The sequence below is a fragment of the Chionomys nivalis genome, chromosome 14 (genome assembly GCF_950005125.1).
Source record: "Chionomys nivalis chromosome 14, mChiNiv1.1, whole genome shotgun sequence".
NCBI lineage: Eukaryota > Metazoa > Chordata > Mammalia > Rodentia > Cricetidae > Chionomys > Chionomys nivalis.
This window is the reverse complement of record NC_080099.1, coordinates 11,817,520-11,841,252: the sequence shown is the minus strand read 5'-3', so window position 1 is coordinate 11,841,252 and position 23,733 is coordinate 11,817,520. Positions and strand designations below refer to the sequence as shown.

Here is a 23,733-nt window from a genome sequence, read left to right as displayed (position 1 = left end):
ACAAAAGTAATTTTCTTCAGGAAATTCCACCACGCTGGCCTGGCCTCAGAGCCTAGCTTTTAGATACACATGTCCCGTTCTTTTGCCAGGATTATCTTGCATGAGCCCTTTCCCAACCTCTTCGGATCCTAGAGCCTGCTCCTGCCCTGGATGGTGGCCAGGCAGTGAGAACTTCTTACCAGCTCACAGTCTAGGCTCTTCTGAGATTCCTGTCTGGACTGGCCGAGGCATAAAAAGCTTGGGGGAAAAGATTACCACCACTGAGCTCGTTACAGAGAAGATAGACGCGGGACACTTTTGGTTTTTGGTATCATTTATTTTTTTTTTTAAACCCATTTGTAGTTTGGGTTCAGCTGGGAAGCAGGACATACGGGTGATGGGGAGGAATGGCGCGAGCAGGATTGGCCCATAGCTTTGGCGGGAAGCTCTAGACCCTGCTCCGGGGAGGTAGGGTCCTATTGTCAGGTTCCCAGCTGGCTCAGGTGAGGTGCCAGATCTTCTGGCGCAAGTGTCCTGAGCAGAGGAGAGAGTTCTGTTCTCTCCCACCCACCTCCTCCAAGACCCAGGCAGGTTTCCCAGCAGTATCAGGCAGCTGAGGGACATACGCCATGGGCAGGCCTGAGTGTCTGGGACAAGGAACACTGGCTGGCTTCTGACACCAGATAACAGCCTATGATGTGGCTACCCAGAGGGCCCCAAAGGAGCTGCTTCTCTTGGCTCCTGGGCTGTGTGGGCTTCATCCCTGCAGCTGCCCTGGGTGCAACCAGTGGTATGCTTCCCACCCCCTAACCCTTCAGACAAAATAAAATAAAATACAATAAAAATTAGAATAAATACCAATCGGGTCAACATTTACATTTACACAGATGGACGAGAGGATTCCCAGACCATAAAGGTTTACAGACTGGATAAAGAAGAATGTGTGGATGAAGACGGTTTTAGGGGGCACACGTTCCCCATGGTTGATGGTGAGGCTCCTGGCCCTGTCCAAGGGAGGCTGGGAGTCCTGCAGGAGCTGTGGTCCCAGAGCTTAGGCAATATGGCCAGTTCATGAGAAGGACAGTGACAAGCAGGCCACTTGAGAGGAGAACAAGGACCAACTCATCCCAACAGGCAGGGGAGTCTGAAAAGGCTCAGTATACGATCACCATGGCCAGATGAACAACACAAGCCCGAGAGAGGCGCCAGCCAGATATCTTCTATCTCTGCCTCCTGTCCGTTCATTCAGAGGTGGGCTTTGATACGCTGTTCCTCTGGCGGCAGAGAACGCTCTGGCCTGGGGAGAGGTCAGGGGTCCGTGGGTGCCTGCATTTCCCCCCACTTCCTGCCTGAGTAGTCTCCTACAGGAAGCTACTCAGACTTGGAGATTTTAGGCTTTACTGTTGCTTCTTTAAAAAATAAAATAAAGGTTTTTTTTTTTTCCATGTCTGAAAAAGTAGCAGGGATCTACATTTGAAACAAACAAACAAACAAACAAACAAACAGCCAGAAGTGTCATATTAGGATGGACTGACCAGGAAGAGCTTTCGAGCAACTAGGCAGACGGTAAGTCTGGAGCCAGCAGGACACAACATGTAATTAAAAATATATTTATATATGTATACATATTTATATCTTGCATCTTCATACTGGTCCTCAGGGCCCTAGAAGGGGCTGCTCTTGAGGCAAGACCCCCCCCAATAGGCCGTTAAGAAGGAGCTGCATTAGGTCCACGGTACACACAAAGCTACAGTCTCCGCCTCTACACAGTGTTTGGGAGCCCCCATATGGTGCCTAGGAGACCTCCCCTACTCCCGTGACTTGAACCCCCACCATCAGCCTCTTTCTTTCTCATGGTCCTGCTTCACGCTCAGCAGATGCTTATATACACTTGTGCGTGTGCAAGCATTCATGCTCACACATGCCAGCCTTAGGGACGCCTGGGAAGCAGGCCCACGCAAGGACACCTATGGCTCCTCAAAACTGCAGGGAGCAGGTGCCTGTGGACCTGGGCCGCCCCACTCTACAAGAGCAAGGTTTCCCTGGGGCCTTCTCTGCACATCGCGTCTGCCTTGCATTTCCCTCAGCACCACCTGTGGGGCTTGCAAGTGTCCCTGGGCTCCAGGCTCAGCCTAAGGGCTGGAATGGGAGACAAGGCAGCAAGAAGTAGAGAAAAGAAAGATGGGAAGGAGGAGAGGGAGAGGAAAGAGATCAAAGCTGGGGTGGCCATTGACCTCTATGCCTTCTTCCCAGCAGGTCCTTTTGAGGCCCCATCTTTACCAGATTTCAGTTGGGGAGAGCCAGGGAGATTGGGGACTCCCTCACCCCAACATCCCCTTCTCATCTTCTAGACTTGAAACAATTAAGAGAAACCTTCCTTACTCTAGCCAGCCTGATCTGAACCAGGAAGACCCAAGTGCAGTGGTTCTCAGCCTTCCTAATGCTGCGACCCTTTAATACAATTCCTCTTGTTGGGGTGACCCCCAACTGTAAAATTATTTCACTGCTACTTCATAACTGTAATTTGCTACTGTTATGAATTGTAATATAAATATCTGATATGAGACCCCTATGAAAGGGTTGCTTGACCCTCAAAGGGGTCTCGACCCACAGGTTGAGAACCACTGCTCAAGCGCCTCCAACATGGCCTATAGGATGACCAATCCCAGTAAAAGCAACACACTGGGAAGCCATATTCTGGGGGAGCATCAAAGTGTGGGTTCCTGCTTCCCAGAGATGAGGCAGAGCAGCCACCAGTCACCACACAGCAGAGACAAGCCTCTTGGGCTGAGTCACATCCTCCTCTCTAGTCGGTATAGAAGAAGGGTTACTCCCTGGGACCAAAACCTTTCGAGAAACCCTAGCTTTGTTGCTAGCCTGAAGAACTCCACCTGGTTGCCTGCCTGGTCACCTACCAACTGTCTTCCAGTCACGACTCCAAGGCTTTCCTCTCCCCATCAGTCTGGGAGGCCGTTCCAGGTCTTGCCTGGGATGAGGTGAGGGCAAGGACACAGCCCGCGGATGAGGCTCCCAGACCCAAGAAGCCAGCAGCGGCTCTTCCTCCAGCAGTTGCTTGGAACAAGACTTGCATTTGGTTTTAATTCGCCAGCATCGTTTCTGGCCCCGTTTGCCGTAACAGGGGCCAGGGCAGGTCCTAAGGCAGTCCAGGGGACAGTATCAGCCCTTTGGAAGCTAGCAGTGGACAGGGGCCCAGGAACATGGGGTTCCAGTGGGGACCCCCAATGGGGCGGAAGTTTCCAATTACTAGCTGGCTACTGGCAAGCTGTTTGTGGCTAGATTCTTTACAGAGGGGGCAAGGTTTGATTCCCACTAATCAGGGGGGTCCTCAAGGCGACGACTGTGGGATCACATCAAGGGCATTCTCATTGAGAAGAGAGACTTCAAAGCATCTAGTGGAAAACAAAATAAAAGGGAGCAAGCTGAGCTGGGAGTCCCAACTCCCTCCTCTGCCCGGAGGGAGCAGCAGGCCCTGGGGCTGGAGGCTGAAAGTAGGAGGAATTGAAGTTAGGAGGGTGAAATACAAAGGTTAGAAGGGGTGGGGGACCCTTTCCCCAGCTCCTCTGGGGCTGACAAAGGCTGTCAATTGTGGGCGGCTGGTGGGGACCATGCCTGCCTTTGTCCTCCCAGACATCTGCTACACGTTGCCGGCTGCCAGTTGGCGACTGCGGCGGACGGCACGTGGGAACAATGAGAGCCATCTCGACCCACTTTTTCAGCCCTCAGCAGTCCTGGCTGACCCAGCCCGTGGCCAGAGGTGTGGGAGGCTGAGAGGCAGCTGGAGACAGTGAGGAGTGGCAGAGATTTCTCCCATAAAGCTCTATGGGGGATGGGCTGGAAGGCAGGGGGCGGGGGGGGCGGGGAGGAGAGCAAGGGCGGGTGACCACCAGGACAAAGAAACATGCTTCCCTTGGTGTGAGCTGCCACATGCTCAGGCTGGGGAGCGACACGGGGGAGCTCTTCTGAGGGATCCCATCCCCTCCGTGACTGGTTCCAGACTGGCCACTGCTGCTGCCGGCCTCCCTGCTCATTTCTTTTTCCCACCAGGGCCACCCCTGTCCTTTCGCCTGTCCATCTGGCCCTGTGGACCAGGGCCCCAGCTGCCTACGGGCTGCCCGCCAGGCCCCTTTCTCTGTCAGGCTGTCAGTTTCTGGATGGTCCTGTTGTAGTACTGTGTGATGGGGGGCGTCAGAGGGTTCCAGCTGTTGGCATGGAGCTCGATGACCTCCAGGAGCAGGGACCGGGTGAGCATGGATTCTGAGGGGCATAGCATCTTATCTCGAGCGCTGGCTAGGAGCTCCGTCATCATCTCAGGCAGCTGCTCCTCCAGCAGCCGGCCTGTGCTTTGTAGCTGTGGGTAAAAAGTGTAGTCAGGATGGGACTCGGACCCCATAATATGAACCGCCCCCTCCCCCCAATCCTTGGCTAGGGCAAGAACCAGAAAGATCTGGACTGTCCTAGGGACATGCAGATCCAAGCAGGAATAGTCAGAGCCAGGATACTACCTGCTGCCAGGCCTGACATCAACTCACTAGGGACTCACCTCTTGGGTCTGCTACCCCAGAACCTTCCCTCCTGCAAGAAGCTTTCCCTGACTACACTTAGCCTCTCATTTGACCCCATGGTCTGCTCCCTCGGGCTATCAGGTATCATTTCTATTTGCCAGGTATTTCTCTGGAAACAGATTAGCGATTGGTACCTATGTCTGTCTGTGTGGAACAGGAGGGGCCATGGGGTCTGCTTTCTAACTCCAAACCTACCTCTAGCTCCAGAACTGACCTCTGCCCACGTTTGTAATAATAGCTAGGAGAGACATTATGAACTGAAGTAGAAGGTCAGTCAAGTGACCTTGGGAGATCCATCAATCTTGGGATGGATGGGATGGATGGGAACGACAAAAAAAAAACAAAAACAAAAAACAAAAAACAAAAATAGCTGGGCGGTGGTGGCGCAAGCCTTTAATCCCAGCACTCGGGAGGCAGAGGCAGGCAGATCTCTGCGAGTTCAAGGCCAGCCTGGTCTACAAGAGCTAGTGCCAGGACAGGCTCCAAAGCTACAGAGAAACCCTGTCTCGAAAAACCAAAACCAAAAACCAAAACCAAACAAACCAAAAACAAAACAAAAAAAAAACAAAAACAAAAAAAAACCTGGCTAGGAGAAGTTCTCATCTTTGGCTAACAACTCCTGCGGGTCCCTTTCCATATGATCTGAACCCTCATTGGCACTGCACCCTGGCCTTGTCCTACCTGCTTTTCTAGGCTCCCCCTTTCCTGAGCTCTCTGACCCATTCTGATCTCGCTCCCCTGATGTTCAAGGATATACATTCTGTATGTACACTTTCCCCATACATTCCCCTGCCACTGTGCAAGCGGCAGCCTTGAAGCCTTTTGAAGGAACGGACCTTGTCTTATCTTTCCCTCGAATCTCCCCAAGCACCATGCAGGTGCCCAGCTGGAGCCCGACACATAAACTTGATGACCATCCCGTCCAACCAAAGTTGTTGTGCAGGCTCTTGGCACAAAGTTCCGGGGGTGTGGCCTTTGCAACCTGGCCAGAGCCACCTGAACATATAAAATGCTCACTGGCATGGACAGGCAGGGTCCCTGTGCTAGGAGGCCCTTCTATGTGTGCTGCCCTGGGTAACTCTGGGCTATTTGTAGAGGGCAAGGATCTGCCCCAGAACCCAGCCAGCCTTGGAAGAAAGTTTCCAGAAGTTTCAGTGTTCAGTGGCTGCATCTTGAGATCGGGAGCCTTCCAAGAGGCTAAGCCAATGGAGGAGATTCAATCAAGCATTTGGCCCCTTCTCCTAATGACATGCCATGGAAGTGAAGGGGCATCTTTGGGGGCAGCAGATCACTTGCAACCTCTTAAGTCATTAGTGTGGCATGCCTGATCCAAATAGCAGAAGGTCTTGGGATGGGAAGTGGACAGTGCCAGCCTGTATTGATTCCTCTAGAGAACAGCCCATGAACAGCCCGCAGACATCCCTGGACCAGTGGTTGCTCCACTGGTGAGCATCTGGGGTTCGGCCACCTGAGCCCACAGCTCACCTCCATGGAGCAGCAGAGGACAGCATCTTCCTTCACATCCTGAGACTGTAAGAGCTGCAGAAAAGAGGACAGAGAAGACGACAGTGAGGCTGGGCATCAGCTGCCAGCCCGGCGGGTGGGTCACCGTCCTGCTCACTCCTGACCCAGCTTTGATGCTGTTGATCTCTCTACTGGGTCAGGAGCCAGGGCTTGGCTATGGGTGAGAGTTCAGTCATCAGTTTCTTCTCCACTGGTGCAGCAGTGCAAGTCAAAGCCGCTGTGACTCACTCTCGGTGAGAGCTTTCCAATCAAGGCCATGGCCAGGCCTGCTGGACCACATCCCACCACGTTTTCCTCTACCTATCCAACCTGTCCACTCAATGTCTCTCTTTAGAAACTGAGACACACTCATTTAACATAAAATTTACCATTAAATTTTTTTTTTCATAGAAGCTCATGTAGCCCAAGCTGGCCCTGAACTTGCTATATAACCAAGAATGACCTCGAATTCCTGATATCCCTGTTTCAAATGCCTAAACAAATTGGAGGTACTATAAGAAATCACAATAAAACCCGGGCGGTGGTGGCGCACGCCTTTAATCCCAGCACTTGGGAGGCAGAGGCAGGCGGATCTCTGTGAGTTCGAGACCAGCCTGGTCTACAAGAGCTAGTTCCAGGACAGGCTCCAAAACCACAGAGAAACCCTGTCTCGAAAAACCAAAAAAAAAAAAATAAATAAATAAAAAAATAAAATCACAATAAATAAACAAAATGCTACTGAAATTACAAGGAGGGCAGAAGATGTGGTTTCTAGGGGAGGCAACTGGAGACTGTTGGGGGGGCGGTGTTGGCCATTGTGTAGGAAGGAGGAAAAACTGGGGTCTGGAGGCAAGGTGAAAGGGAAGCTCATTGTGTATCAGATGAAGGTGGTTGTGGTAGCTACTCGAGGCAGGTTTCCCACAGCAATGCAGGCGTGTGCCTGGGTCATGTTTCCTCCTGAGGTCAACTTCTTTGGGTCTGCAGTATCTCCCCACAAGAGTCTTCCAGGTTAGCAGGGCAGTGGTGGCGTGCGCCTTTAATTGCAGCACTCGGGAGGCAGAGACAGGCGAATCTCTGAGTTCGAGGCCAGCCTGGTCTACAAGAGCTAGTTCCAGGGCAGGCTTCAAAGCTACAGCGAAACCTTGTCTCGAAGAACAAGTGGCAAGTGAGGTAATGTTGTAGGAAATTCCTTAAAGAGCCAGGGCCTGAGAAGCAATGGCTACTATGTGCCATCTCTACCCATGGAAAGTGGCCTTTCCCACTTCCTGTAGTGCTGCAGGGAAAGCCTCAGGCAGCTTCGAGCCCTGTCAGCAGAGTGTTTTGACCCCTGAGCCAACGGCTCCTCCTCCTTTCTTCTACTGCCCAGAGCCCGCTTGCCTGCCTTTGGCCTTCTATGACAGGATGAGGCTCCACGGCCTGTCCATCTTCCTTCCGTTATTCCTCTACTCTTTCCCTTTCATCCTTGTGACTGTACTGTGTCCCGGGCTCCCTACAGACCACAGTACCACTTCTACCCTGCCAGGGCCTGTGTTCCTCCCAAGCAGAGCTGTGGAAGGGTTCTTTCTTCTGATCTTATCTCTTGCTTGGTTATTGGGAAAGTCTGTGCTAAGCCAAAAACCACATTGTGTGATGGGCCTGTTGCTCAGGCCTGCTGGGCTTTCTCAAGGACGTTACAGAGGGCTGTGTCTTTCATCCTCCCGTCTTCACTGTGGCTGTGCACAGAAAATACCAGAAGGAGAGGCTGGGAGACAGCGTAGTTGGTAAAGTGTTGGCCTTGTTGGATCCCCAGAACCTGGGTCAAAATGCCAAGTTTGATGGGGCACACTTGTAATCTCAGTCCTGGGGAGGCAGAGACAGGAGTTGGGGTTCAATGGCCTGTTGGTTTATCCTAATTAGTGAGTTCCAGGTTCACTTAAAGAACTTGTCTCAAAAAATAAGGAAGAAGACACCTGCTCACCCCTTCGATGCAGACTGGCTCCCTGGTGCTACCTGTTGGACATGGATGCCTAGACCCTTTGGTGATGACTGCAGAGAGAGCTCCTTCAACCTCCTTCTTTGACCTCTGAGGGTGCCTTGCTCCACTCTGTGGCTAGTCAGGAAGTCCCCATTGCTTTTTTTGTGGTAACAAGAGGCTCACCGCCTCAACCAATGAGGACTCCCTTTCTGGAACCCCTTTGTGTATATCCATCCAGGTTGCCCAGACCCACCCATCAGTGGCCCTATCATCCTCAGTGATGAAGTAGGTGCAGTCACTCACGGACTTTGTTGGCCTCATAGACATCCTTCCAACTATGGAACTTTCCCCTTCTTCCACCTTGGCCCAGATTTCCTGATCCGTGTCCCATTTTCTTCAAGTCTAGGTTCCCAGAAGGACAGCTAGGTTTCGGGTCAGAGAATCCTGTTTGGATGTTGAGGGGCCAAGCACTTCTCTTATTTATGTGTATTCTACTTGAGATTTTTCAGGAGATGGTTGCTTGAACTCAAAGATTCGTCTCAAAAAAGGAGTGGCCACCGGAGTAGACATAATGCTTGTCCACGTCTTCATGGCTCTATGACTGACAGCAGTCAAAGGCAGAGAGATCCAAGTGTCCATTACTGGGGAAAAGGGTAAACAAATGATCCATCGCGACAAGGGAGTATTATTCAGCTCTAAAAGGAGCTGTGGCAGGTGCCATCACTTCAACCAACCTTCAAGATACTGCTCAATGGGGGCTGGAGAGATGGCTCAGCGGTTAAGAGCACTGCTTGCTCTTCCAAAGGTCCTGAGTTCAATTCCCAGCAACCACATGGTGGCTCACAACCATCTGTAAGGAGGTCTGATGCCCTCTTCTGACCTGCAGACATGCACACAGACAGAATATTGTATACATAATAAATAAATAAATAAATAAATAAATAAATAAATAAATTAAAAAAAAAAAGATACTGCTCAATGCAAGGAGCCTGGCACAAAAGAGCAAATACAGCTTGGTTCTGCTTCTATGAGATCCTGAGAACAGACAAATTCATAGCGGAAGAAAGCAGGTAGCTAACAGGAATTGGGATGTGGGATGGGGAGTTATTCGATGGAGACAGGTTTTCAATTGGGGAAATAAAAAGACTCTGTGTGGCTGGTAGGGATGATTACAGGGCAATGTGAATGGGTTTAATTCTGTAAAAGTATACTGAAAATAGTAAATATTATGTATATTTGACTATAACAAAAAACTGGCTATAAGAAAAGAAAAGAAAAGAAAAGAAAAGAAAAGAAAAGAAAAAAGACAGCGACCTGAGCAGGGCCCCCTGGGAGAAGACACTGTCCTTCTCACTCTTAGAAAGAAGGGCTGCACCAATGGAGGACCAGCGTGGGCCAGTCTTGGGGTGAAGGTCTGGGTGGGAAAGAGGCTATCCTCATTCAAGTCTTTGGCATAGAGAGGGATGTGGGCGGGTTGGGGCAGGCAAGCCACCCGCACCCTTGCACCGTGAAGTGTGTTTCTTGGATGAGAATCCAAGGCAATTGTACGAGCCCACACAGTGTTTGTTAGGAAGCGAATGCATTCCTGTGCTATTGTCTCTGCCGGAGCCTTGTTGTGGGCACACCCATCACATCCTCCCTCAGGGAGAAGAAGCTGAGGTGCTCAGCCAGGCTGTGGGAGGCCTGACAGCAACTAGAGAAAGAGCATCCCCGAGTCCCCGGGGAAGGGCCATGGGGCATGGGCATGCTGCCCAAGGCGTGCCCAGGATGGAACCAGGCTGGCTTTTGGGATGCCACCCAGCAGGGAGAGAAAGAAGGCGCTGACAGAAGGAAGTGTAGGGCTTTCTTGATGGGATGGTAGGGGTGAGCAAGTAAACCACAGCTTTGCGTTTCAGTAGATAGGGTGTCAACCTGAGGCATGCTGACCAGCCCTTCCTGACCACCCCTGCTCTCCACAGGCGTATCCTGCAGTCTGGGAGAACAGACCCAGTTGCCTCAAATGCTACAGCTAATGCGGCCCTGACCTACTCTCAGTAGTGTTGGTTCTGCGTGGGCCGGGGAAAGCAAGGAGGATGCCGGATAAGTAAGTTTATAGAGTACACTGGCTACTTTGCTGGAGACCGGAGTCCAGCAGGACACCCTGACTGGCTGGCTGTGTATATGGAAGGACTAAGGCTTGTAAGGACAAAATCAAAGCGTGGAAGAAGTTGAAGGCCAGGAAGACTAAAAAGGAGATCAAAGGATTAGAGGTGGCGGACACTTTAGAGATGGGCAAACACTGACATTGGAAAGAGAGAGGAAGAAAAGAAAAGAAGACACAGTCCCAGCACATGAATGATGGGATGTTGAACTGGGGACTTCACGCAGCTGCCTGCACTATACAGGTACCTTTTAGTTGGCAGAGCCTACCTATCCTATGCCTCTGCTGGCTTTGAACCTGTATCTCAGCTGAGTCTAAAAGACAACACAGGAACTGATACTCGTGGTAATGACCTTGAGTCATCGAGAAGAGGGTCAATTACGTCTGGCTCTCTCTGTTCAGGGAGACAGATAATCCATCCAAGAAAAGCTATCATCAAAAACGTGCAGCAGACGGGGAGTCAAGATATGCCACTCACCAAGAGTGACCCAGGGCATGCCACTTAATCACGCTATGCCTCAGTTTCCTCACCTGAGAATGGGGATACTATCTGTCTCACTGTTTTGAGAGTCAACTGAGATAATATACAGGCAAGAGCTTTGAAAACTGCAGAGCCTGGTTCAAACACAAGGTGTTATTATTATGATTACATTTATATCTTTATAAACATATATCTTCCCTACAGATCCTAACACACTTCGTACCCTCGTGACACTCTTGTGGAGACAAGCAAAGGCCATGGGCATTATTATCTCTACTTAATAGACAGAGAAACCAAGCCTCAGTAGTTAAATGGCTTGCATAAGCTGGCCAGCCAGTGAGCCTAAGCAGAGGTACACAGAGCTCAGAGTCCTGGGTCAGCATCCTCTTCCATAGAGAATGGTTTTCATTTTTCTGAGACTGGGTAATTTTTAGTTGGAAAGCTGGAACTCATAATTCTCAATTCTGCTGACTGGTGACAACCTGGGCTTTCACAAAATCAAATTGATTTTGCCTGTTCTTTGATTGCACTGGTGACATCTGTTTATTCATCAATATACTCTATCCTTTCATCCATTTGTTTACCCATTCATCAACTTTATCTGCTCATCCTTACCTATTCATTTGCCCACACATCGACCCACCATCCCTCCATCCATCCACCCATCAATCTTCCCATCCATCCGTCCATCCATCCACCCACCCACCCACTCACCAACCCATCCATCCATCCATCCATCCATCCATCCATCCATCCACCCACCCACCCACCCATCAATCTTCCCATCCATCTATCCACCTACCACCCACCCATCCACCCACCCACCCTCCCATCCATCCATGCATGCATGCATCCATCCACCCACCTACCCACCCACCCTCCCACCCATCAATCCTCCCATCCACGCATGCATGCATGCATGCATGCATGCATGTATCCATCCATCCATCCACCCAACCATCCATCCATATGTGCATGATTCCACCTACATCAACATTTAAGGAACATCCACTGTATGCTAACACAACATAGTGTAAATACAAGGATAATAAGACTTCTGAGAGACTTTTGCCAGGCATACGGGGTTGAATCATGGAGTGAATGGTGGTAGTGGAGAATAGTCTAGGCATTTTGCAAAGAAGAATATACACAAGCTAAGACTATGAGCAAGAAGAGTTCACTAATGCACTGACTAGTGTCCCAACAGTGTGCCAAGACACCTAACATACACAGGACTGGGGATAGGGGATGTAGCATGACAAACAAGGCCAGGGCTGCATACTAACAGGCTCTGGCTGTCATGCTACCCAGTTCTCTCTCTCTGTTAAATCTCAAAGTTCTGGAGAGCCCCTGAAAGAGTTTAAATGGGGGACTAGCAGATGATATTTTCATTTAACAAAGATCCTTTCTTACACAGAGTAGAGAATAAACGAGAACCTCAGAGTCCTGGGAGGCCTGGCCGGGCCTGGAGGCAACAAGCCCGGTGAGAGGCTGTCATGTAGAATTGCGGTGGCTTGGATTGAGCCAGGCATAAAGGAAAGATCCTGTCAAAAAGAGAGAATAGATTAACAGCGAGTGTGGCAGGCTCGAAGCTTGATCAACTGCATAAATGGCAATTCCATCAATAGTGTGGGAAGGCAGGAGCCAATGAGCTCAGGGTTAGGAATGCTGAGTTCATGGTCCTTAGCAATGGTCTTGGAGGATGATTGGAGAGCGGCTACCTGGCTCAGTACCCAGTGAAAAGACCTGGAGAATACACGGAATAAGAAGAGAAAGGAGGTGAGGGCTCTAACCTTGGAATCAGCAATGGCTAAAAGGAGAAGAGAGGAAGAACCTTAGGGGAGGAAGAGGAGGGTGGCCAGAGAGCTAAGTGGAGCAAGAGGAAGCAGCGTCACGGAAGGCAAGATTTCCAGGAAGTACAGGTCAACAGGTCAAATGCTTGTAGGGGTCAAGTAAGATGGACAATGACCACAGTGCCCTGGACCGAGTGATTAGGAAAGAAAGGGCGACCTTTGTCATGATGACATCAGTGTGTGATAGAGGCAGGGAGAAGCTGGGGATAGGTCCTGGAGAGTGGGAGGGAGGTCCCAAGCACACCTAGAAAGTATAGAGCTGCTTTCTTTCACTGGAGACCTCCCCCATCTTCCTCTTTCTCCTCTCGCCAGACTCCCTTGTTTTCCTTCAGAGCCTGTCTATGGAAGAGAAGGAGAGGAGATCAAGAGAAAGAGAATGATATTGGGTTGACAGGAATGTGTGTGGAAACAGGAGGATCCATAGCCCTGTTTAAAAGTTTCAGATTGGAATAGATAAGACAGAGTTAAGCAAAAGGAAGATCAAGTACAAAGATCAGCCTTGCGCCCACAAGAGAAGGGCTCTCTCAGAGCTGGAGGCAGGGGCTGTGTAGGTGCCTATGCAGATGAGGCAGGGGCTGTGTAGGCGCCTATGTAGATGCTCTTGTGGCTTACCCCGTGGTGAAAGCTATAGCGTTAGCATGCTACATGTTCATTTCTTATCATTATCAATCTATGCTGCCTACATTTCAGATACCACCTCTCCCCCGCCCAGAGGGAAATTTCCCCTAATATCACTTGTCTATTACTCTAACAAGAAGTCTTGGTAGGGTGGCCAGGGTCAGATGTCAAGGAAGTGTGTACTTCTGCCCTGGCATTCAGTCCAAGCCTGTGCCTGAGGCCTGGCTGCCAGCCTTCTAATGGAGGCTAGCAGACACCCTAGCTGTGGACCAGGCGCCCAGCGGGAATAATTAGTTCCTTTCTTGCCGAGCTTGCAATCCTTCCCTACAAAGTGGCCACACTAAATGTCACACTGTGGGGGGGGGGGGGCGGGGGGAGTGCTTTGCTCCACGGCTGGCCCAGGGGAGTGGAAACAATCCGGGTCTCTGAGCAGACACTGAATCCTTCTGTGAATACCACAGCCAGGGGCCACAGCTCCAGTGGCTGCTCTTGGAGGCCAAACCCCAGTCACTGGCCTGGATAGGAGGGTCACTGTTCAGAATTCCAGGAGCTGTGAATTTTCAGGATCCCTGGGGCCGTGTGTGGAACCAATCTGCAGCCAATGCCTCCCAGCTTTGCCTGTGGTGCCCTTCCCAGTCCCTTTTCTAGAAACTCTTTTCCGTTTCGAGTTACCCCAGCATCCACCCATCTTGCTTCCAGGGTGAACAGGAAACACTGGAGGTAACTCTCAGACTCCCCACTTTCAGAGTGGGTTTCTGAGTGTTGCCCATCACCTCTGGGTGCCTCACTTGTAACCTACTCGACATTTTCGGTGATTGTTTTAGGTACTCTTGTGGACATTTTAAAATCCTCCCGGCCCAGTTAGACACAACATAATTTCTCATGCTAAAAGGGCAGAAACAGGCTAGAAGCAAGATAACTTCCCCTATGGGCTGGAGAGATGGCTCAGAGGTAAGAGCATTGTCTGCTCTTCCAAAGGTCCTGAGTTCAATTCCCAGCAACCACATGGTGGCTCACAACCATCTGTAATGGAGTCTGGTGCCCTCTTCTGGCCTGCAGGCATATACACAGACAGAATATTGTATACATAATAAATAAATATTAAAAAAAAAAAGATAACTTCCCCTGGAGAGCTCAGAAGGTAGGAAAATAGGATTTGAACCCAGGTCTAGTCCGGCTTTCAAAGTCCAAGTGGCTTAGCTACTGCTATGAGGTGAGTGGCACAGAATTAGGCTGAAAGAGAGAGGCCAGGAGAGGTGGGTGACTGCACACCTGGTTTGCTAGGACACGCTCAGCTTTTGCCTCTCATCTGGAAGCAATCAGCAGCAGCACCACCTCCCTTCTCCAAACGGCCCTGCTTTGGAGAGTACTTCACAGGCCCACGAAGACAAGGCTACTCCACTTCTGCCCTGGGTTCAGAGTCTTCACTAATCAAGTGGGGGCCAGAGCTCCTGCCTCTCTCTGAGGCTGAGCATGCAGATGGGAAGGAAGGCTCAGGGTTGCCAATTTCTATTGTGGGATGCCTACCATTGGAGAGGAGGATACCTGTACCCTGGGCTTTACCTGAGTCTGCCTGCCACCCCCTAACCTCCCCAACCCCCCCCCCCCCCGTCTCCTCTCCCCCACCTCCCTGTCAGTCCCCACACAAGGAACAGAGAGACTGGGATGCAGTCATGGCAACTGGCAACACCAACACACTGCTCTCCGCTGCAGCAAACAGAGACAACAAAGCAGGCATTCTCTCAGCTGCCCATGGGGCGGCTTAGCCTAGGGAGCCAGGCACTTGGGGCCATCGCTGGCTGTCACCCCTCACATTACCCTCTGAAGGAATGGAGTAACTGCAGCTTGGGTCTGACTCAGCACCGAATGGTTCTCTGAGTCAGGGAGGGTTAAGGCTGGCTAGGGGCCAGGCCTGGGGCTCTGGTTGGGTGGCCAGACTCCCCAACTAGGACAAAAGCTGCAGCTCCTGGGTCTGTCGCACCATTCTGGGACCCCGCAAAGAAAAAGGCTAAAAGAGGCCAGGCTGCTCTTTGCCCCTAGCTGGGCTTCCTCCCTGCCCTGGCCCCTGCCTCCCCTACCTCCACCCACCTAAGGCCTGGCCTTGACCTTGCTGGCTTTGCAGGGAGGGTGTGAGGGAGCTGGCTTTGCCTCTGGGTAAAGGGACCTAGCTGCTGCAAAGGCATTTTCCGCTTTCTAAAGTAAACAATCAAACAGGAAATTAATCGAAAAACCCACATCCACGGAAGGTTCAGGTTGTGATTTTCACAGCCCCAGAGCCAGGAAATTCAAGGTTATAGTTCCCATAGCAACTGGCCTGTAGAATGAGCGGCTGCTGGGTTGGAATAAGATGTCGAAGAGTCAAGCAGGCTAGTCCTCTGCCTCCAAGGAGCATCCCTAGCAACAAGTCTGGATGTCTCCTAGATCTGGAGTGGCACACGACGCACGGGAAAGCTGAAGGGCTAGGCGGACTTTAGGTGCTCACAGTCAAGGTTCTGTGAGCTGAGCTGGGGATCATAGATTTCTGGGGATCTCACATTTTTCTACGCTGCTGTATTTTCAAAGCCTATGAAACAGGAAAGATTCTCAGACAAGCTCGCCTACCTCACAGGTTTCATCCCTGAAGTGAGCAGGGTCTGTACTGTGCTGATTATCATTTACAGCCCCTGGCTCACTTACAGCCATCTCCAGCCCACCTCATTGGCCTTGGACTCTTCTCATTACTGACCCTGAACTTATTCCCATGGCTGTGTCTCCTCTGAGAAACATCTCATTTGAGTGACAGGCCCAGAGGGTTCAAAAGTAGACCCCAAGATGACACCCTCTTTCCTGCCCCACACCCCTCTGCAGGATCAAACATACAATATTAAAATATTAGCTTCGTGTACCTTCACGACTCGGTGATAACAAGGCAGTGACTGACCAAGAGGCAAGCCTTTATCTTCAAGTGGGAGGGAGCGGGGCATCTTGGGTGGGGTTTTCTTTTGTGTGTGTACAGAGGAGTCCCCACTTGACAGGAAAGGACAAGAGGGTGTTGGAGCTCAGCCTCTGGCTGGAGGAAACAGTCTGGAATCCTTCCCCAAACGTCATATTGCCCTCCTGCTGACACGGTCCCTGATAGCCCCCTGGCCTTACCAGTGGGACCCAGAAGGGGGACACTTTCCAAGTTGTAGCTGTAGCTTCCCGGGCACCAGGCCGGTGGCAGAGGGCACCCAGCCACCTGCCCAGCTTTTTAGCCAGCGCCTGAAGCAAGCAGGGCTGGGGCAAGTGAGAAGTGGCGCCTGCCCGGGAGACGCAGTGTCTCCTTGATTTCCTAACAGGCCCAGTGCCGTGCCAGGGCCCGATGGGCAGCTCACCAGGTCCACCTTCACTTGCGAAACTGTCCTTCCTCTTAAGGAGTGAGCTTCCTAGGGGTGGCTCTGCTGCTATCTAGCCACCGGGGAGTCACTAGGCTGCAAGGGCACTAGCCAGGTCACACTCCTACCAGTTCCCTCCTCCCTCCTGCATTCCTCTTGTCTGCATGTGGAGGCTCAGAGACAGCATTGCCTCCTTGAGGAGCGTGATGTTCCCTTTCACAACGCCAGGCAGATAGATTTAAGCTCTAGAGATTGCGGGGTGGTGACCTCAAGAGAGTGGAGATTTCTCATATCTTTAACCTGAGGAGCCTGCAGCAAAGAGGGCCATCCACCCTCTGCCTCGGGGCCCTAACTTATAGACAGAGGTCATTTCTGGTGGGCTGTTCCATCCACTGTTGCCTGGACCCACCTGGAAGAAGCTTCTTAGAGATTCTCTGTGGCAGGCCTACATCAACACACTGCCGTCTGTTCTTCCGGTGGCAGGAGTCACAACCTGATGCTACAGGAGTGGGGTGCGAAAGTGACCGACAAGGACCTTGAGGGACAGAAGTCGTCCCATGCTGACCCATTCTTCTGCCATGGAACGCGCCATTTGGAAAGAAAAACCAAATCAAACAAACCAAAACACTTTGTTTAAACTATTCTCTCCCACATGGCAACATGTGCTTGCTGCTCTTAAGAATGAACATAAAGACGGGGTGATGGACACACCTTTAATCCTGGCACTTGGGAGGCAGAGGCAGGCGGATCTCTGTGAGTTTGAGGCCAGCCTGGTCTACACTGCAAGCTTCAAGGCAGTCAGGGCTACACAGAGCAACTCTGCTCAAAAAACAACAAAAACTAAAACCCATAAAGACCCATAGCTACCTGCATCCCAGTTAAGGGGTGTGGTCTTCCTGTGATGGAGCAGGTACGGCGACAGAAGCCACACTGCAGAAGCTGAACTGAGAGCTGTCCCTTGGGTGATAAGAGCCCAGCTGGCTCCCTGGTGGGTAACAGTATGTAAAGGCAGTAACTAAGCACCAATGGGGCAGGACAGGTGGGCCTGGGACAAGTAAGCTCTGTTGAGAGATAATAGGGCCCTGCTAAAGGCATAATTAGTTAGCATTGTGCTCATTCGGAGTGGCAGGCACCCAGCAGAAGGGCAGACAGGCCTGGGCTGAGAAAAGGGCCTGGGGCCACTTGGGGACCTCAGAAGGGATTCAGCGAGTATTCTGCCAAGTCCCAGAGACCTAGAGATAAGAGAATTTAATTGGCACCTGGAAATTTGTTTGGCTTTAGAGCCTTTCCAGTAGCAGAGTAGGAATTTAATGATGGGGCAGGGCTATCATGGTTGGGACGATCTTTTCAGGTGAATGATCCTCGAGCCGATATTCTTTGTCTCTGTGCCTTCTTTCTGCCATCAACTGACTGAGTCTCACAAGAAGACAAAGTGCTTAGCTTGGCATTTCTGCTGCCTGGCCCACTTCCATCAGGGCCTGCCTTCTCCCCTCTCCTCTTTTAGCCTTTTTCTAGCCAAGCTCATCGGTAGGCCTCTGGAGCTGTCCTGTCCTCACCTGCCTCCAGCTTCTGACTGCCATTCCCTCTTCTACACCTCCTTCCATCCTGTCTTCACTTCCCAGATTCCTCAAGACCTACCTCATGACCCTCCCCCTCCCTCTTCCTACTTCTCTTCCTTCCTCCTCTTCTCCCTCTTCCCATTCTTGAAGTCTTCCCAAATGCCTCCTCTAATGTCCTTGGCCAGAGGCTCACTATTCATGCATGTTCCTGGAGGTAACGATTTGGTTTATCTTAGCCTATGGTACCCACATAACTGGATTTCTTCACACTGTTCATGCTGGGATTGTGCCTACCTGGTCTTCTTGGAAGACTGGGTCTGAAAGAAAGCTTGGGCTGAGGCAAAGCTACTCCAAAGGGAACCTCAATGACCAAGAGGCTTAGTGTATGGTAGGTCCTGCCTTCAACTTCTTCATAGGTAGAAAAGTATCCATCATCCATCCATCCATCCATCCATCCATCCATCCGTCCGTCCGTCCGTCCGTCCATCCATCCATCCACTCCCCATTCCCCATCTCTCTACCCACCCACCCATTCACTCATCCATCCATCCACCCACCCACCCATCCATCCATCCATCCATCCCCCACACCCCATCTATTTATCCAGCCATCCATCCATCCATCCATCCATCCATCCATCCATCCATCCATCCCATAACGAGCCCCAGCATCCAAGGAGATGAGTGCTTGGAATGCAGGCTATAAAGAAAGACTGACTGATCCTAATCCTTACTGGTCCTAATCCTAACTCAGCCACTCACTTAGACTGCACAACGTAGTGTTCACTTCTCTGGGCTTCAGCCTTCTAATCTGTAATGTAGGGACAGTAATACCCTCTTCCTCTGTGGACAGCTGCAGGGATGAAGACAGATACTCCACATGAGTCGGCTGGGATGATAGCTGGTGTGCAGCGAGCTCAGCTCCACCAGGGGCAGCTTATCTATCGCTCATCACTAAGTGGACTTCATGGGGCACAGGGTGATGCTGTAATGACATGAGCTCTTCTCGCTTGTGTGGAGGAGGCTCAGGCAAGAAAGAAGAGAGAGTTATTTGGGGCAGGGAGGCTTCTCTCACACAAGTGGTCGACAGTGCTGGCAGAGGGGATGGAAACAGAATGGGGGAGGGGGAGGGAAGCATTATTAGAAAACTGGTTTAGTAACCCAGGTGGAAGGTTCAGGGACCTGGCAGACTCAGAGACATCTCTGGGCTTGGACAGTCAGAAGTGGGTGTCCCATCCCTGCAAACAGGTGCTGAGGTGGGCCCACTGGGCATTAGAAGTCAGCAGGGGTCTAATCCCGGGGGGAGGGATTAAGGAGACAGATGGGCACAGGTATGGCAGTGCAGAGCTGGGTAGTCTGGAGGAGCTGTTGATCCTGAATAGCTCCTGGGATGGTACCTCCCGAACCACTGCCCATCCCTCGGCCATGGTCAAGTCTCATATTGCACTGTGTACCCTTGGCTCTCAGGAGGTGAGCTGTACACCAAAAGCCTGTTTAAAGGTGCACCTGTGGGTATGCGCACACTCTGCTTGCCTATGCCCGTGCTCCAGATATAATCAGGAAGGAGAGTAGCTTCAGACAGACACAACAACCAACTTTATCTCTTTTCATCTCCATACTGGCAGGAAGTGACAGTCATCTGAGGAGCAGAAGGGAGGAGTCAGGGAGAATGCCTGCCTAGCTTGAGCAAAACCCATGGGCAGGGGCTACAAGGACCACCACTGAAGCTGTCTGGAGCGACATTCTGGCTGAGTCACTGGAGTGTGGAGCTCAGGAATGGTCGTCGCTGGAGAAGCAAAGGAAAGTCTTCAGCGTAAAGGAACCTCCAGGGTCCTAGAGGCCCTCATCCTATGGGTCATTTAGGCCAGGGGTGCTCAGCGATAGGTGACCACCATTTGCGTTACATAATTCACCGTTGTGTAGAATGGAATGAGCTATAGCATCTCAACTTCTATTCCCCAGATACCATCAGAAACCCTTAGTAGTGACAACCCCAAAAGACAACCGTAGCTGCACATGGAGCAATACCCAGAACACCGTGCCCTTCTGGGCTCTGCTTTTTATATGGGCATTTGGTCTACAGAGCTAAGAATGGCTTTTGCATCTTTTAAAATGCATTCTTCTTCTTTCTTTTTCATTTTTCATGTGCCTTGGTGTCTTGCCTGCATGTGTGTCTTTGTGAGGGTGTCAGATCCCCTGGAACTAGATTTACAGACAGTTGTGAGCTGTCATGGGGGTGCTGGGAATTGAACACAGGTGGGTCCTTTAAAAGATCAACCACGGAGCTCTCGCTCCAGCCCGGCTTTCACTTTCTTAAATGGCTGAGGAAAACGCATTTGGCTAGACTGTCAAAATTATAAGAAACTCAAAGTTCAGCGCCCATAAAAACATTGTGCTGGGACAGTCATGCTCATTCATGTACAATTTACTCATAAGGCAGGCACGGTGCCACACGTCTACAGTCCTAAGGAAGGGGAAGCAGGAGAGTTGCTAGTTCAAGTTCAGCCTAGGCTATGTAGTGCGTCTTAACACAACAACCATGACGACAGCGAGCTGCTTTCGAGCTAGGACAGTTGAGCTGAAGCCAAAACAGTCCTGTGGCATTGGTAAATAAAGTAAGCATCCTTTATCCAAAACGCTTGGGATCAAATGTATTTTGGATGCCTGAGTTGTTGTTGTTTTCTTCTCCTCCTCCTCCCCTTTTCTTCTTCTTCCAATTTTTGAATATTTCATATCCCTGAGTTATCTTGGGGATGGGACCTAAGTCTAAACATGAGATTCATTTATGTTTCATATACACCATATAGATGTACAGCCTGAAGATAATTCTATATAGTGTTTAAAATAATTTGGTGCATGAAATAAAGTTTCATAGTATGGAATTTTCCATCTGTGGTTTCATGGAGTATACAAAAAGTCTAGGAATTTGGAGTACTATGGATTTTCAGATAATGGATGTTTAACACATATGTTGGACTTAACAGGGACTATGCTGTTGGCTTGGTGAGGCAGAAGCCACCCAGGGAGACAGCATGGAAGGAGGTTGATCTTTTGAAAGACCTGGCTCTACAGAGGAGAACAGTAAAGGGTGAGAGGCGGGTGTGGGATTAAGGGCGGGTTTTTCCCCTTGAACTCACTGTTGTGGACAAACCACCATAGAGGGACCCTGGGAGGGGACAAAGAGGTCTGGTTACCCTGGAGTTGGGGCCATTGCCCTGTTGGGCAGACTATCCCCAAAAAGGCGGGTCCCAGGCATGTCCACTGGAGCCGTCAGGCAGTCTGGTCAGTCTGTGGGCTCGTAAGAGAATTAAAGCCAACCAAAGCTACGCAAGCAGACTCAGATAGCAGCTTGGGATGGGAAGAGAGACACTTAAATCTGGCTTTAGGATTATTTTTAAAATCTTACACTATTATTTGTGTTTATGTATAAATGACTTTCTTCAGCTCTGTGCTAACTTGTTAGCGAAATTACATAGAGAGTCTGCAAAAGGGTGATTTTATAACATCTTTTGACTCCTCTCAGTTGGACATCTTTGAGAAGACTTTTATTTAAACGTAACACATGCAAAAATGTGCCCAAATTCTAAGTGTTTGGGTGCATTTCCATAAAGGGGAATGCCAGGTCAAGAAATGCAACCAGAGTTGCCCTTACAGTCAGGAGGCCCTTCTCTCAGGCCACTGCCGCCTGCTGAGGCTGAAGCTGCCTGCTGAGGAGGCTGGAGCCCGGCCCTGCTTTTGGAAATCCCAGCTCTATATCGAACCTGAGGCAAGCACAGGGATTCTAGGGGCAGCGGCTTTCCCAGCCGCACCTGTTCTCGGCTACTCTGCTAAGGTGTTTTCTTTCTGGAGGATCATCAGGTTCTGGGAATTGGTGGGGCAAGGAGGGAATTTTAGTCCGGATATTTCTGGCTGACGACAGACATTCAGATCTGAATGAGACACCTCTAATGTGCCCAAGGACACATGGCGGGGAGGGCAGGAAGCCAGTGCCTCTCAGCTCACTATAAATTTCTTTCTTTCTTTTTTTTTTCATGCCAGGAATGGAAGCCAGGTGTTGCACACGTGAAGCAGGTGTTCTGCCGCTAAGCTCCAGCACTCAGTTCCATGTTTGACTTTCTTGGCAACACGGAGCCCTCTGAAGATGGATGGAAACTAGCCGTCTCTCCCAGAACAATGTGCGCGCACACACACACACAGGTTCCTAGATGTTTAGATCTAAATTCAGTGGGTTCCCACGAGGGCCACACTAGAGTACCAAGGGTCATCAGTGGAAATGCTTCAAGCGCATGGAGGGGACTCCATAGGGTCAGCAGCACAGCGAGCGAGGGTCTCCTATGTCATGTGCCTTATGGGCAACTGTATGGTTAAGGGATAAATAAGCCAGGATGGTCAATAAAGATGCAATAGTGTTCTCTACCATGTGTCAGATGCTTGATGAGTCGGATTTCTCATTCCTGCAAGAGCTAGGCAGGTACTAGGGTTTCCCCCCTACTTTACAGATGAAACGGAACTTGCCACAGGCCCCACTTAACACCAACAGTGCGGGATCTTCAAATCCTGTTAGTCTAATGATTTGATGTCTCATTCTTCATTCTAGTGCCCTCCTCCCAGAGGGCACTTTCAGGTTCCCTCAGGGTTCTGCCCCGAAGATACCCACAGCTGGCCCGAGTTTCTCATGAAGACAGTTCAGTGTACCCAGCTCCATTTGTGGGAAATGACTCACCAGAGCCCAGCCACACTGGGACTCCAGGGTACACATACACACTTCCTGTGTCTCAGAGAGAGCCCTGGGCAGTGTGAGCTGGCAGGGCAGATTTCTGAGAGTAGCTAGAAACGGATTAAAAAAAAAAACAAAAAACGAAAAAACAAAAACGAAACAACTCATCTTGCTCTGCATTCCTGGGAAGAAGGAGCCACTGCCTAGGTTCACATGATGGTTCTGTTACCTGGGCCTTAGTCTTGCCATCTACAGAACTGGGATGGAGGCTGTTCTGGATTATGATACCAGGATGAGATCCTTCTTGCTATAGCATCTGCTTGCCTGGGAACCTGTAAATTCTCCCTATGACAGCGATTCTCACGTTAATGTGCAGTAAAAACTCCTGAATGGGGATTTCCCAGTTGAGAACCACAGCTCCAGATCAGGGGCGTGAGCTACAGTCGCCAAGAGGATCCGGCCAACGCTTGTTTTTCATGAGCAGTTTTTATATTTTTTTTAAATAGCAGGGAAGAAGTCTAAAGTCCCCCTCCTTCAAAAGACAATGCTGTGACACATACAAATTATGCTCAGTAATTCCGAGCTCCGTCAACCAGGATGCTGGGAAGAGCAGCCAAAGTTCAAGCTGCTCCTAAGCCACCCGGACAGTGGATTGTTGGACTTCAAGGCACAGGGGTATGGTTGGACTTGATTTTGTCCCTTGGCCCACAAAGTCTAGAATGTACAGACTACATGGTTCTGCTGTTCTATATGTTGTTGGTAGGCTGATCTGCGGGAAGGAGATGGGAGGGGAAGCTTTTTTAAACCAAGGGAGCCCCACTCTGCGCTGAGCAACCCTTAGCCTTCTGCACGTGGCAGTCCTGGATGTGATCTTGAAGGCTTTTATTAAGCCGTCAAGATCTAATGAAGCCTATATGCAAACCTGAAATTTCACTTCTAGAGTAGGGGCCTTGGGTGGAAGTCCCCTGCCCTGCCCAGAGGGCAGGATTCAGGC

The 23,733-nt window shown here is 50.6% G+C and overlaps 1 protein-coding gene across 3 annotated transcripts in view; it reads right to left on the bottom strand.

Moving 5' to 3' along the window:
• Nucleotides 1-308: 308 nt before the first annotated feature.
• The window catches only part of Ctif (cap binding complex dependent translation initiation factor), a 253,456-nt gene continuing 230,031 nt past the window's right edge, over nt 309-23,733 (bottom strand). For all 3 annotated transcript variants that reach the window (XM_057788585.1, XM_057788586.1, XM_057788587.1), the window contains 2 exons: nt 6,048-6,101; nt 309-4,348 (listed from right to left, as the gene is read on the bottom strand). In XM_057788585.1, coding sequence (XP_057644568.1) covers nt 4,133-4,348; nt 6,048-6,101 — 270 coding nt within the window. In that variant the 3' untranslated portion in view covers nt 309-4,132. The remainder of the gene's footprint in view (nt 4,349-6,047; nt 6,102-23,733) is intronic.